The sequence below is a fragment of the Notothenia rossii genome, assembly GCF_949606895.1.
Source record: "Notothenia rossii genome assembly, chromosome: 11".
Classification (NCBI taxonomy): Eukaryota; Metazoa; Chordata; class Actinopteri; order Perciformes; family Nototheniidae; genus Notothenia; species Notothenia rossii.
In genome coordinates this window covers 38,506,942-38,522,504 of record NC_136910.1, presented here as the reverse complement: position 1 = coordinate 38,522,504, position 15,563 = coordinate 38,506,942, and the positions used below count along the sequence as shown (strand labels likewise).

General features: G+C 38.6%; 1 protein-coding gene across 4 annotated transcripts in view; it reads left to right on the top strand.

Annotated features, from left to right (window-relative positions):
• The window catches only part of LOC307024493 (tenascin-like), a 30,337-nt gene extending 16,860 nt beyond the window's left edge, over positions 1-13,477 (top strand). The window contains exons 12-29 of one of the 4 annotated variants that reach the window (XM_079658668.1): positions 476-904; positions 1,563-1,841; positions 3,180-3,452; positions 3,617-3,889; positions 4,559-4,831; positions 5,503-5,802; positions 6,811-7,083; positions 7,353-7,475; positions 7,990-8,133; positions 8,248-8,367; positions 8,960-9,103; positions 9,190-9,320; positions 9,991-10,123; positions 10,491-10,642; positions 11,285-11,381; positions 11,470-11,631; positions 12,143-12,306; positions 12,795-13,477. In XM_079658668.1, the coding sequence (XP_079514794.1) occupies positions 476-904; positions 1,563-1,841; positions 3,180-3,452; positions 3,617-3,889; positions 4,559-4,831; positions 5,503-5,802; positions 6,811-7,083; positions 7,353-7,475; positions 7,990-8,133; positions 8,248-8,367; positions 8,960-9,103; positions 9,190-9,320; positions 9,991-10,123; positions 10,491-10,642; positions 11,285-11,381; positions 11,470-11,631; positions 12,143-12,306; positions 12,795-12,905 (3,581 nt within the window). In that variant the 3' untranslated portion in view covers positions 12,906-13,477. The remainder of the gene's footprint in view (positions 1-475; positions 905-1,562; positions 1,842-3,179; positions 3,453-3,616; positions 3,890-4,558; positions 4,832-5,502; positions 5,803-6,810; positions 7,084-7,352; positions 7,476-7,989; positions 8,134-8,247; positions 8,368-8,959; positions 9,104-9,189; positions 9,321-9,990; positions 10,124-10,490; positions 10,643-11,284; positions 11,382-11,469; positions 11,632-12,142; positions 12,307-12,794) is intronic. The other 3 variants (XM_079658669.1, XM_079658670.1, XM_079658671.1) reach the window with 3 other exon arrangements.
• The last annotated feature ends 2,086 nt before the right edge of the window (positions 13,478-15,563 follow it).

Genomic DNA, 15,563 nt, shown 5'->3' with positions numbered 1-15,563 from the left:
ACCATTTTGCTCTTTGAAAGCTAAGTCCATCTGCATCATTTATCGCCTTCAATCGCATTAACAAGAGCAGTCTCAGAAGATGTCACTCGCATGTCAATCAAGTGACTCAGACCAGTTATTCTTTTGGACAGCAGCAGCAGAAAAAAGCCTATGCATGGCTTTACAACATATTTGAAGTCAACTTTGTACTTCCACTCTGATGGACTACTCAGATGCTTCAAAAATTAATAGCACTGACTCAAGTGCTATTAATTTCTTAGCTGATGCTTGATGATAAACTGTGGGCCTGGAAAAACACGGATTAACCCACAAAATCTTCACAAATAATGTAAATGAAGGACGTAGCTTCAAGCGGACTAATATGAATACTACAATAACTTGTATTCTTCTTTTTTACCCAGTTTCTTTTTCACAGGTTTTCTTTCAGCAGAGCCGGTAACATATTCATTATTTAACCTGCTTTTATTCACTGTAGCACCCAAACCTACCTCTCCAGATGTTCTTATGATGAGCGTCAAAGATGCTCCAACAACTGCTCTGGATACTGAAGCAGTTCGAAACCCAGATCCCCTCCGTCCCCTAAACACTTCTGATACTGAAGTGATGAGTTCTGGGGCTGAGCCTGAGAGCTCCATCCTGGAAGTATTGGGAGACCTCACAGTCAATGTGTCTTCCACCGGCTTAAGCTTGGCGTGGTCGGCGCCTAACGAGGCTTTTGAAAGCTTTTTGGTGGAGCTCAGAGCTCCATCAGGGCCAACAGAGGCTCATGTAACCACCACACTACCAGGAAGTGTGAGAAAGGCTGAAATAGAGGGATTGTCCCCCTCCACAAAATATAATATTACAGTTCAAGGGCTGGTGGAAGGGAAGCGGTCTTTACCTCTCACAGTTTTTGCTACCACAGGTACATGGAGCTAATATTTCTTCTTTTGTAGGCATTTACCACCACCCATCATCTTCATCATCCCATCCATTGACTTTTTATGTTCTCATATTTCAGGATGATTGCACAAACTGTTGCTGTTTTATTGTAAAATACATTCATCTTTTTTCCCTTATATTGCTTTACTTTTTTCATGGCGGAGTATTGGGGCCACAAAAAAAATGACCAAGATTTGGATTAATATTTCCAGAAAAATTCCTTACATTTAAATAAATAAAGTCTTAAACTTTTAAGATGAAAGTCCTGATATATTTAGGGAAAACATTTTATTTCAAGAAGATAGTTCTGATATTTTATTATTAATTTTTTTTTTACAAAAGAATGACACCATAGTTAAAAGTGAAAGTAAAAATATTTTGAGAATAAATTGTATTATTTCTAGATTAAATGCATAATATTCTAAGAAAATTGCAAAAACGTTTGAAGTAAAAAAATATTATAACTTTTTTCTGGTGATTTTTCAACTTTGTTTCTGTTTTGGTTTGACTTCCTAAAATCTAAAACACTTGTTTTCTATATCAGTGGCCTAAGTGAAAAAAATGTGCCTTTTTAAAAGCTTTTTGAGAGATTTACAATCCATCTTTCCATTCAGTTGACCCGCTCTGATCTGTCTATCTAGCAGAGGAGCTGAAGCCCATGGTGGGGAACCTCACCATCTCTGACATTACATGGGACGGCTTCACTGTGTCCTGGAGCCCCTTGGGCGGGGAATTTGAAAGCTTTGTCATTGAGGTTACAAACTTGGACAATTTCGAAGAGAGCCAGAACCTCAGTCTGTCCGGAGATGCTTTCAGCCTGGGCCTCTCCAGACTCAACCCCAACACCAGCTACATGGTTGGCCTGTTTGGGATGTATCAGGGCTCCTTCCTGGAACCCGTGTACACTGAAGCCACCACAGGTACCTGCAACTTGCAGTGTTGCAGTGTTTTTGTCCTTTAACTCTTTAACTTCAACTCTTTCCTTTTTTTGGTTTTTAACTTTCTATTTTAGTCCATGTCTGTGAAGCATACACTGACACTAGAACCTCTGTGGACCATCCACACCTCGCTGCATGAAATCAGAACAACATAATAACCTAATTCTGTGTTTTTGTCATCTTAACCAACATGCCGTGAACCATTCTTTACCCTCCAGCCACTGTTTCTGTCTAGCTGAGAGAGGGCAGGGTGATGGACCCATGCCGCATCACTGAGCAAAGCAAACGCCCCTCAAATGTTCACCCTTACCCCGAACGGCTTCCTCCATCCCAGTTACAAAAGTGCATGAAGCCCCCTCCCCCACTTCTTCTACCATCCCCTGCATTGTGGTGAGGTTTGACGCTGATGTGCTGCAATGATTGCAAAAGCAAAACCAATAACTTTCACCATCACACGCCTGTCACACCATGACAGCGTGACCATCTCATTTCATCCCATCAACACTCATTCAGTGTATAATTGATTAACCTTGAGGGATCATTTGCTCATGTATGTGCACGTCAATTTTAGTGAGTTCATTTAGTCTTTGTGAAATAGTTTGTAGAGTTTGATGCAGAACGTCAAAGTAAATATCCTTATTTCCTTTTGAACTAATAGGTAGCAAATAATTCAATCTTAATCAAGACCGTTATTAAGGTAAAAAGCTAATAATATAATGTGAGGTTAACAGTAATGCCACATTGTTTTACATCTGAAAGATGGGCTATTTTATCTGCTGCATGTTTGCAAAGCAACTGACTGATTTGTGACTGCATGTAAAAAAAAAAGTGTAGCTGTCCTCTTTGAATTGCTCTGGTGCAACATTATGCAGAATTTGTCTTGTTCATAATGTTAGGACATCAACTGCATGATCAGACCTCCCTATACATGCATGACAAATTATTTTAATTTATACTATTCAATTTCTTCCTTCACCATATTTTCAATTTTTTATCAACACTTTTAAACTTGCAGGCAAGTAATCTTCAGCTAGTTTCCCTTTGCCATTACATGTTTCTCCATCTAACTATTATCAGTTTTTCAATAAAAGCGATAGGCGTAACTGGTTCAAATTCAAGCTCCTAAGTTAATGTTGATGGCAGAATAAAAGCATGTATTTAATCTTTTAAGCTTCAGGAATAACAACTTGGAGGGTGGTGAGTTGTCTGTAACACTATACACAATTCTATCAAGCCAACCATTTCCTACTTCAATCAGAATGTATTCTGCAAAAATGTTGCAAAACAAAATGAAAAACTAATAATGATTTCTCTCTTTAGTGCATCTACCAGTGCTTGGAGAACTTTATATCTCTAACTTAACGTCAGAGAGCTTTACAATCTCCTGGAACGGCACTGATGGCAAATTTGATGGTTATATCCTGGAGATAATTGATTCTGATTGGCTAACGGAGCCAAAGGAATATAACATTTCCCACAATGCAAAGTCCCATGACGTCAAAGGGCTCAGGCCCACCACTGACTATGTAGCCTACTTCTATGGGACATACAAGGGATCCCGAACAAGTGCTGTCAGTATTGTTGCATCAACAGGTATTTTGATTTATTTTATTACAAAGGAAAGGGTTCAATATTATTAGTTTTTAAATATTCTTATTTGTACTTTAAAGTTGAGTTGGGCCTGGTTTAATATAGACTCAAACATGCTTTCTATGTCAATAAATGAATATATCTTATATTTTTCTCTCCCCTTGTAGCTGAAGAGCCTGATTTGTCCAGGCTAGTTGTTTCAAACATTACCTCAGACAGATTTTCTCTGTCGTGGCGGACAGGAGAGAAGGCTTTTGATAACTTTATAGTAGAAGTCAGAGAGTCTGCTTTGCCCTCGCAGGCAATGGGGCGCGCTCTGCCCGGAGACGTGCACTCCACAGTCATGGCCGGGCTCAAAGCCAGTACAAGCTATGACATAAAGCTGTACGCCAGCGCTGGTGACCAAAACACACAGCCCCTGTTTGAAGTAGCTACAACAGGTACCCCTCACATGTAGGCCTGTCATGATAACTACTTTTGTTGGAAGATATTGTAAAAGTCAACTTTATTGCCAATGTGTGATCCAAACAGGGAAATCAAAATGCTATTTCCCACCGTCCCAAAAAATACAAATTTAGGAAGATATATAATTATTGGCATTAAATAATATTGTAATTTCAAGGCCATTTCTGGCCACTGATATAAGCGAAGAGCCCACTTTGGCTTTAACAACTAATTATTTAAAATGTTCAGACATTGAAATATATAAGTTGATAACATACAATGATCAAGTTTATTTCCATAAATTGAACAATAAGTTGATCATAATTAAATAATTGATCTCATGTAAAAACCATAAAGGATATTTCCCTATATATATAGATAGATAGATAGATAGGTAGACAATAAGCTGACATCGTAAAAAGGAACAAAATGATTGATTTTAGTCAATAAGACAATATTGTGAAAATGATTACTGTAACATCTACATATTCTACATTACTGGATTATGTACAAAATATCAAGGTGATGTCATTATATCGTACAATTCAAAAAAAGTAATTATCGTGACGGGCCTAATTACATGCTTTCTTTTACACTTCATGTACCAACCACATTGTGATTTAGCACCACAACATAACTGAAAGGCTGTGTTTCCTTCTGTTCAGAGGACGTACCACTGTTGGGGCCCCTAGCTGCTTCATCCGTGAGCCCACATAACCTCAGCCTGTCCTGGAGCACTGTGTCAGGTCACTTTGATGGCTTTGTTATCCGGGTCAGTGACCCTGAGCAACAGTCTGATACACTGGAGTTCAGACTGCCTGGTGAAGCCTGTAACTTAACGGTCTCTAAACTGATGGATGCCACGGGCTATGATATTGAACTGTACGGTATCTCTCATGGGCGCCAAACTGCCACTGTATTAACCCACGCCGTCACAGGTACGACGTATTTTACTCATATCTTAAACTCTTCAGTTGGTTTTTGATCAGGTTTTTCATAAAAACTCTTAATGGAATTAAGTATGTTTTGGTCTCCTGCTATACCAAAATGACTATCTTAATGCATTTCAGGCCTAAGATCCACAGATAACAAAAAAGTCCTGCATTAAAAAAAATCAGTACTTGTTAGCCAGAACTGTGGTAAGATGCAGCAACACTTATAGCCATTAGATGACTGTGATTTGCTTTGTCATTTTTGTCATCAACGGCTTTAAGCATCTTTAACATCTGAGAAATCTCACCGTTATTGCTGTACATTTTTGCTAATTTTCACCCTTTTGGTTTTGTGGCTCCAGACAGGATGTGGAATTTCAAACGATAGGTTACATACTTTTTTTTAGTCATTTTTATATATTGTAGAACTACATAAAACTTTATGACGCATGCAAAATGTGCCCTTAATGTGTTTCGGCCCTCAATTTCAGGGGTATTCAAATCTGATTTTCACATCTTAAACTTCATTTTGCCTCATTTAAAACTCAAGAAAAGGAACAGCTTTTATTATATGCTTTTGCAACCATTGCACACATTATCCACCTAATAGGAAATTGTTCCCCTTCCCACATGTGTTCCCTTCTCACAAAAAAAAAATCAAACCCACTCCTCTCCAGCGCCTTTGCCTAGAGTGGAAAACTTGAGCGTTTCCAGAATCACCCCCTACGGCTTCCGTGTGTCGTGGGAGGTGAAGCAGCAGGAGGCTTTATCCCCCTCTAGTGGCGGCTTCAGGCATTTTCAAATAGTGGTGACAGACTCCGGCTGGCTGCTGGAGCCTCAGGAGTTCACTGTGCCGGGAAACCAAAGTCACCTGGACATCTGGGGCCTCATCACCGGCATAGGCTATGAGGTCAGGCTGACCGGGGTGTCAGAGTCAGGGCTCCTCTCTCGGCCTCTCACTACAGTGGCTGTGACAGGTACCACACAGTGCACTGCAGGCCCCTGCTACTAAAGAAGTGTCAACTACCTATTCTGAAGTTTCACCATTACAACTTGGCAGCTCCATAAATGGCATAATTTGTTTATATAAATGTTTTTGTGTTTATATAAACTATAATACTAGAAGATTTGATTCAACAAAATGTGCTTGGGGATGATACATTTGGTAAACTGCCATGTTTTCAATGGTGAGGCTTCAGCTCCTGTACTGTTTGTCTAATCCTAACTCGTATTTAAAACAGATCTTTTTCAGAATAATCTCACCTTTCTTCTGTTTTAAGCATTTGCTTCGTCACCGGGGGAAGAGATGTGGACCTCCGCCTGTTTTCTTCTTAACTCGAAAATATGAGCAAGCAAATTAGCTTGTTTTCATATTTTAAAAGTGTTTTCCTTCAGATTTCTGATTGGTGCTACACAGACGTCTTTGGGCGTCTTTTTAAAGTAACTCCCACCATGCTGCTAACTCATGCTGGTTTATTTATTTGACTGGAGTGAATATTACAAAAGGATCAGACTTAGGAAAACACTGATTAATCAACAAGACATTTTCGGCATGAAATGTCAGTTGATTTATTTTCTCTTCTCATTTGTTTCATCGTCTTTGAATGCACTGAATGCATCAAGGCTGGCCTTGAAGACGCATGGGGACCTTGTCTCAACTGGTGTTTGCGAAATCAAACAAATCCTTTAGAGCCTTTAAAGGACTTTGACCCTGTTAACTGACATAAATAAAGGTTTACAAAAAGTATCTTGTCTTTTCAATTCCCCCAAGCCTTTGTAGCCCGTGTGCTGTGGTTTTAACTGATTTACACTAACGGACGCCTCAGCATGTCGGATTGGAGGTGACAAAAAGGCTGGAATATAACCCTGTCTTCCACCTGGACACCTTCTTGCCTGATTGCCTACTTCTTCCATACTTCAGAATTTGATGAATATTTCTGGGAAAACTTCAAAACTTCTGCATCGTTTTCCCCCTGTCTAATCAGAGGCTGAGCCGGAGGTGGAGCATCTTTTTGTGTCGGACGCCACGGCTGAAGGTTTTCGTCTGTCATGGACGTCTGATGAAGACTTGTTTGACAGATTTGTGATCAAAATAAGAGACAGTAAAAGACTAGCCCACCCTCACGAGTACAGTGTCCGCGGTGATGAAAGGACCAAGGTTTTAACTGGACTCATGAGTGGCACCGAGTATGAAATAGAACTTTCCGGTGTCACATTGGATCGACGCTCACTACCTATTTTCGGGGTTGCTCAGACAGGTATATAAAACCACAGCAGTGTGCCGTTTAAGACTAACTACTAAACCTTTTTGTGTGTGATCTGCTGCCTGATAACTGAACCCACAGTCCAACTAAAAATCTTTATTCCTCATATTTAGGCTTAACTCCATGTCCAATGGAATGGTCTTTTGGGATCCTTCATGTTTATAGCTTTCCTCTATTTACGCAGTGTTATTAGCCATATTTTCCTTCAATAACTTTTCTTCTTCTGCTTATCCGTCTGCACATTTCTATTTGTACTTTTCTAGGCCTCAGTACTCCAAATGGACTGAGCTTTTCTGAAGTGATGGACTCCTCAGCTGTGGTCCACTGGTCCATGCCTCGCTTTCCAGTGGATAACTACAGAATCACCTACGTGCCCTTTGAAGGAGGTAAGAGGTCAATCTATGTTTTTCTGTTTCTATAGATAATGGTGGATATAAATCAGTATTTCGGGTCTAGATTTGAATATATTTACCTTGTTTAATTTTGTTATTTGATATTGAAATTATAGTTTACGGCAGTTTCAAGATTCAAGGCTTTTATTGTCATACATAGCTACAGTGTAGTTATGTCAATGAAAATCTTAGGTCACAGGCTCCACCAACAGTGCAACACAATAAAACAGATCAAATAGTGCAAGTAAATACAAATAAATCGAAGTTGAATGAAATTAAGCCTTGTTAGTGGCATGGCTCGAGGGAGTGTGTACTGTCAATCCACCATTTTGGTTGAGGCTGAAACTTCTCAAGAACTATCCCATGGATTGCAATAAACTGTAGTGAATACATTCTACAACAGAGCTTAGTTATAGATAGAAGAATGTAGGTAAACCGTCAAATCCATGTACAGTATGTTATTTGGTTCTTATTGCAGGACCCATATTTTGTTATGTATCTCCTGCAGGAAGCCCGCTGATGGTGACTGTGGATGGCGACGTGTTCGAGGCTCTGCTGCCCAATATGAGCCCTGGCAGAAAGTACCAGGTGACTGTGAGTGCTATGAAGGGCCTGGAGGAAAGTGACCCCAACACTGACACTGTAATCACAGGTTGGCTTCTTCGTCTTCTTCTTCTTTTTTTTAAAACTTGTGCGTGCCTGTCTGTTGATGACGTTGGAGTCGGTTCGTGGAAAATGTAATTGTTCTTGTTTGTGTGTCCTGCAGCTCTGGACAGACCTCAGGGCCTGACTGCAGCTAATGTCACTGACACGTCCGCCCTGCTGCTATGGCAACCGTCTGTCGCCAGTGTGGATGGCTACATCATTACTTACAGTGCTGACTCGGGTGTGTCTCTGTTCTCATTTATTTATATAGTGCATGCAATATCCTTTCATTTAGTCAAGAAGCAGAATTAGTTCATCTTTAAAACCCATCTATGCTAATAGATCGTTTTTTTATATATTTAGCAGGATGAGGAAATGGCACAACCTTTGTTCTCATTAGTTTAAATTATTTAAATGCAGTACAGAAGTATTTTAGGACAGACTTTTACATCGTCATAATTTTTGAAAAATAAGTACAAATGCATTCTACAGAATATCATTTGTTTTTTTTAATGCTTCGGTTTACTTAATTTTTTATTGATATTGAATTGATTCTACTATATTACTATCGTTATGCACATTGGTCTACTTTTCCCAAAACTGTAATGAAACATATAATACATACATACAGACTATAGTACATACATCTTTAACCTAAAGACCAACCATTGTATCATGAGAAATTTCACTTTACAGCCAGTAATAGTTTTTATCAATATAAAAAAAATGATTGAACGAGTGCAAAGGGTTATAAACATACAACCTATGACTAATTTTGCTTTATTCTGATGATGTGATTTGGATTATTGACGTGGGAGTGTCCTTCCTCTCAGTGTCCCCCGTGGTGGAGCATGTTTCTGGGAACACGGTGGAGTTTGAGATGGGCTCTCTGGTTCCTGCAACCCACTACACAGTTGGAGTTCACGCTATGAGAGACGCTCAGAAGAGTGACCCTGCTGACACTGAATTCACCACCGGTAGGCTTTTAGAGAGAGAAAATGTGTAAAAATTATTGTCTATCTTGAAGGAATGCTAAATCCACGGTGTGATTTTGTGTTTTTAGATGTGGATCCTCCTCGTGATCTGAGGGCTATTAACGTCCAAACTGACGGTGCAACTCTCACATGGAAACCTCCGCAGGCGGCAGTGACTGGTTACATTCTCACCTTTGACTCTGCTGATGGAGTAATCAGGGTGTGTACATTACTGACGACACTGAGGGTTTTGGGTTTAAACAAATACAACTTTAGACTGCATAAACTCACTGTTACTGAGGTTTTCCAAAGCACACCATCAGGTGTTGGATTCATTTCCTACATTCTTGGCAGCTATTGTTTTTCTTCTCACCTGCCTCTCAGGGATACTGTAATAATCACTCAAAGAAAAGCCGAAAATATTTTTATTAAGGTGTCCATCATGATTCAAGAAATGTGACATTTTATAACAATATTCCTTCAAAAATGAAAATGCCCTTAAATCCTTTGTAAACAGGTGTGTAATATCTGGTATCGATTATGAGTCACAAGGTCATATGACTATTGAAAAGAAACAAGACTTTTCCATGAAAATCTTGCACTCAAATCTTTAGTCTAGTAATCCTAAATGCCTAGTCTAGAAATGCTGTTGTCATTGGGTCACATGATACAAAGATAATTAAGGCTTTTCAATACAAATCAGTGGAATTTTTACAACAGAATAACTCTAAAATCCTAGAAGAAGGCGTGTCCTACTTGTACAGTGTTGCATTTATTTTAGTTTTCCATACCAAAATGAAATGATGTATGTTTACATATTGCAGTCAACTCTCCAGTGTGGTCTTGCTCTCTGTAAATGTTTTTTTCTCCATGTGTGTGCACGGATTCAGGAAGTGGTGCTAAGCCCGACAGCGTCCTCTTATAACATGGCTCAGCTCACCGACTCCACAGAGTACAATGTGAAACTTCAGGCCATCGCTGGACCCCAGAGGAGTCGTTATGTGACCACCGTCTTCACTACCAGTAAGGACCCAAAGAAACACGTGCATGCTAACACTGTCTCCCTTTTGTTTTTCATTATTCTTCTAAAAAGTGACGTCATTGATGGTATTCTTGTAGCAGTTAAAGATCTGGTGATTTTTTTTTTTTTTAAAGCAACCCTCCAGATGCACTTTGAAATGTATTACCTTTCTTAGCGCAGATTCCTTCCCTTCCATTTGATACTGCACCTGTGATTATGTTTCTTTCTGTGTCACAATGGAAAAAGCTTTTTTTCCGTTCTTCTCTTTTTCAAAACGTTCTTTCTTTCCAAAGTCCATACTCACTCACGACACTGTATACTGTCTTGAAGGTTATCCTGCTAAGATGTCTTTTTAATGTGTGCTGCCAGTTGGACAGTTGTACAGACAAGCTAAAGACTGCGCTGAGATTTTACTGAACGGAGAGACGACCTCTGGGCTGTACACCATCAGTGTGGGAGGAGAGGAGAGCCAGCCCATCCAGGTCTACTGTGACATGACCACAGACGGAGGAGGCTGGATGGTGAGTGACTCAGCCTGCTGGACTCCATTCAAAGGCACTTTTGCAACCTAGACTGGCAAAAAAATCATATTGAGAGAAACAGTCATATTTAATGCAATAAAGGCATAAAATGCTGCTTTCAGACTCTCAAACGTTTCCCAGCTTTTTTCTGTTTTATAATATTAAAATAAAAATCTTTGGGTTTTGGAATGGCAAAACAAGACATTGAGAAACTAGGATGGACATTCCTCACTATTTCCTTTTTATAGGCATGGGAAGGCACGTGTATTTATAAAGCACATTTCAACACCATGCAATTCAAAGGGCTTTAAAACAAAAACATTGAGACATAGTGCAAAAGAAAGAGCTTATAAAATGACATTTAGAAAAAGTCACTAAAACAATAAAAATTAAAACCAGCGATATAAAATAACCAAATATAAGTCCAGTGTAAGATATGAAAAACAATTGTTTAATCTAGAAAACAATCAGCAGTTTAATCCATAATGAAAATAATTGATTTTTCCAGCTGTAAAATGATATTGAATCTGATATTATCATACTGGCTGTTTTCTCTAATAATGATAATCAGAAACCATGGTGACCTTCGTTGTTCTTTGTTATGATTTATATAATGCTGTTGTGACACTCTGTCCTCTTCAGGTTTTCCTCAGACGGCAGAATGGAAAGCTGGAGTTCTTCAGGAACTGGAAGAACTACACTGCTGGCTTTGGAAACATGAGCGATGAGTTCTGGCTGGGTACGAGCTCCCGTCTTCTAGCCTCATCTCTCTGTCTTCCTCTTCTTACTCAGTACCTTCACAACTCACACATATTATATTACTCCAGGTCTTTCCAACCTTCATAAAATCACAAATTCTGGCCATTATGATCTGCGAGTGGACATGAGGGATGAAGGAGAATCGGTCTACGCTCAGTACGAAAAGTTCACGATTGCAGAACCAAGAACCCGCTACAAAGTCTACATGGGAGCGTACAATGGAACAGCAGGTGGGTATTAGTTTAAAGGATAAGATTGCCTTTTTGTGGATTACACCTATTTGTGACTTTTCTTACGCCACTTAAAGTGGCTTAAGAAAAGTCACCTACCAGCGTCACTAAAGCTCATTTATTAACACTTTATATCTTGTTCGGTTCATTTGTAAAATAAAGAACTGCAAATTGGGCTTCATGTTACAAGCGTACATATAATATGGCACAAACATCTTTGTATAACCAAACCGTTATAGTTTTACACCTCAAGTTTTTAACAAATTAACTAAACGAGATATAACGTGGATATTTAGTAGACAGATTGTGTTAGCTTTGGCAGCGCTAGGCTAGCTGGTTTCCCCATTTGCATTCTCTATGCTTAACTAGGCTAATAGTTCATAATCAGCAATACATTCTTGAAGGTTTCCTTTAGGATAAGCCTCTATAACACAATTTACTCAATCTTATCAGACTGCTTTTAATGAATAAACTCCCGTTCACATGAGCTGTGTGTTGATGTGTTCACCAGGGGACTCCATGACGTACCACCAGGGTCGACCTTTCTCCACCTACGACAACGATAACGATATTGCTGTCACCAACTGCGCCTTGTCCTACAAAGGAGCCTTTTGGTATAAAAACTGTCATCGTGTCAACCTCATGGGGAAATATGGGGATCTCAGTCACAGTAAGGTACGTGTGTTTTATTCAAGTCTCATGTTATCGCTTTCTTGATAAGGGAAACATTTTAAAAAGATTTGCGACATTAAACATTGAAGGTAAGAAAAGGAAAGTAAATTCACATATTATAAATCGTTCAGTCAACATTTTTGTTAAGGTTTACAAGCCAGTGGTCCTTCAACAGTGGGGCTATCTACCCCTAGTTCTTTGTACTGGCGATATAACTTGCTATTAAAAGTATTTTAAATCATAATATAGTATTCTCTGATTTAAAATACGGTATTTTCTTACATTTCTGAAAGGAAATGGGTGATCTACATCAAATATTCCACACTCTTCCCAACATTTCTGACTTTTTTGGAACGGTTAGCTGTTAGGAGTTGTTAAGAAACAAATCAGATATTTATTTATGTTGGATGTACGGTGCAGGGGAACAGCTGACATGTCAGATATGTCTCTATTGAAGGCCTTTGTACCTTGATTTGCGTTCTTTTTTGCAGGGGATCAACTGGTTCCACTGGAAGGGCCACGAACACTCAATTGAATTTGCAGAGATGAAGATTAGGCCGGCTAACTTCAGAAATGTGGAGAACAGAAAAAAACGATCATAGACTTGTGTGAACCCCCTCCTCATCTCCGCCCCATTAGTCATAAATACAAATGTTTAATGAAATACTCACGAAACAAAAGACAATCACACTGAATGTAATGAAAACATTTCCACCTAAGAAGCAAACAGTGTTTTGTACAGCCATCCCAGACTGGCACTGTTGGTATGTGTGGTTATAGATATTTGAAGGCAGCACTAAGTCTGATGAGCGTGAATGGACATGCATCACATGTGTTATTTGGATAAACATCTGTAGTGAGGAATTAATTGTAAAAGTGTGTAAATTCATCCACTGATCAGCAACATGTCAAAGGCACATAGTCAGAATCACACCCCACAAGACATTATGAATAAATGTTGAATCAGTTAAATCCCTCTGTCAGAATCTGAGGTATTGACCAGGATAAATTAAGAGAATGATACATCATATTTAATATACTGAAAAATAAACGTATGTAATGTAAAACCAAGAGACCGTTTGGAGACCACTAATGCCACTACATTCATATTTAAATGTTTAAAGAAAGATGCTCTGTAACCTTCAATACAAATAAAAAGGATAGTTTGATAAAAGTCTGTGTGAGCTGTTCTTTTAATTTTTATAAATTAGTCTTCATCTTTTTCATAGTCCTTGCCAGCAGATGGCAGTGTGTACTCTCTAAATGTTCTATGTGATGGATTGTATGTTGCTGCGTAATGTATTTTAGAAGTGTATTTTACAGAGAAACCAACTATGAAGTGTCAAAAATAATTGGTCTTTAAAAGCAGCAAAATAAGTCCTTTGGAGGGTATTAAAGACTTTATTTAAATGCAACACTTTTATTTTAATGTGAAAAATGTATGCGGTGTTTAAAAAAGTCTTAGATTTTTCAGGTCCAAACTAAGTTAAATGCACATTTTAATTCAAAAGAAAATCGGTTAAATTCAAGTTATTTTTATTTATTAAACATTTGTACAACAGCAACAATGCATGATGAAGTGTAAAGTATAATTTTCTGGATTATACTTGGGTATTTTATGCATTTATTTCATAGTGACCCCACTTACTGGCTTTGGAGCAGCCTAAAATGTCTGAACCAGGATCCAAAGTTCAGTTTAAAATCAGGGTTATCTTTCTTTTTTTGCAAGTGGAGCCTATTGTGCAAGCTGCACCAAGTTTAAATAAATCAATATGTTTACTCTTCAGTTGTCATCCAATCCAAGTATTGCATTGCTCAACAAAGACAGAAATAAGAGTTTTAAATTAGTCATGATTTAATTAAATATGACCGATCTAAGTGTCCTACTTGTGTTGTATTTTTAGTCATTTTAGTCTTGAACAGGTGGCAGTGTTCAGATCCTATCTCAAGTTGGATTTCATCTGCAGCAACATGTCCTCTTTGCACACGTCTCTGTTTGTTTGTTTTGCAGACCAGTTTAATGGGGACATGTTGGCCTTTTGCATCCGATCCTCCTGGGGGTCAGTGTGCATGTTTGGTCCTGTCATAATCACAGCAGAGGTTTTTTGAATATTTTCGTGCTGTTCAGAGAAGCCTGACACTCTCAGCTGTCGAAGGATTAGGGTGTTGGAACATTTAGTTTGAAAATGACAATGAGGAATGAGGAGATGTCGGCTGGCATGGAGCGGGGAGTTTTCCCCATGAAGGTTTAGAAATAACTGTTGGCCTGGATTTCTACCTATGCAAATTGTTGAGATCAAATTTCATCCTGAGACGTTTCTAAATTAGGACCCTGAGGTCAAGAGTCAAGTGTGTAATAAAGCCCCCCAGAGTAACAGTACTCTTAGAAATCCCAAGTCTACCCCTCAATGTTGAGAAGGAGATTATACAATTGCCTGACACTCATGTTTGTCAAAATCAGCTCAATATTCCCCCTGACCCCGATCACCTCCTGTTGTCAGGTGGACAGATAAGAGCCGATAACAGCGCATGTTAAGAGATTATTAGTATTGTGAGGGGTTCACTTGGTGAGATAACTCCAAATCAAGGAACCAGAGAATGAATCAAGGAAATGGCTAGATTTTAGGTTGCTAATGTTTTTAGACCTGTGTCTGTTGGTGGTTTGCCAACACTTTGGTTGAAACTGAAATATCTCAACAAATATTTGATTGATTTGAATTGTGAGCAAACATCCATGATGCCCGGAGGATGAATGACTTTGATGATCATCTTTTAAAGAAAAAAGATAATCTTGCCCCACTAGCAGGTTCTCATTTGGATTTGATTTACGTCATGTTTGGTTCAGCATTCATGATCCCAAGAGGATGAATAATATAAAGGTTAATGATCCCTTACTCTTCATCTAGCGTCCATCATCAGATCAAAACATGCATTTCTATTTTGTGTTTTTATATCACCAGAACTACTGACATTTCCATCAGCCTCATCTCTAATTCGTGGATAGTGAAAATGTTCATTTGAAACAAAATAAAAAAAAACAAGTAGTTGCAGCTTTTGCCCCTTAATCTTGAACTCACTAAATTCAAGGTTTAGTTATTAGTTATCTAAAACAGGGTTGTACAATGTGTAAATTACTAAGTGTTTTTTGATTTTTTTTCTTTTGCATGTTTTTCCTTTATTTGCTAGTGAAAGTGGAGAGAATTCTACAGGAAATGTGGTGATAAGACCTTAATACAATCTCAAAGTTCATTATAGTTCAT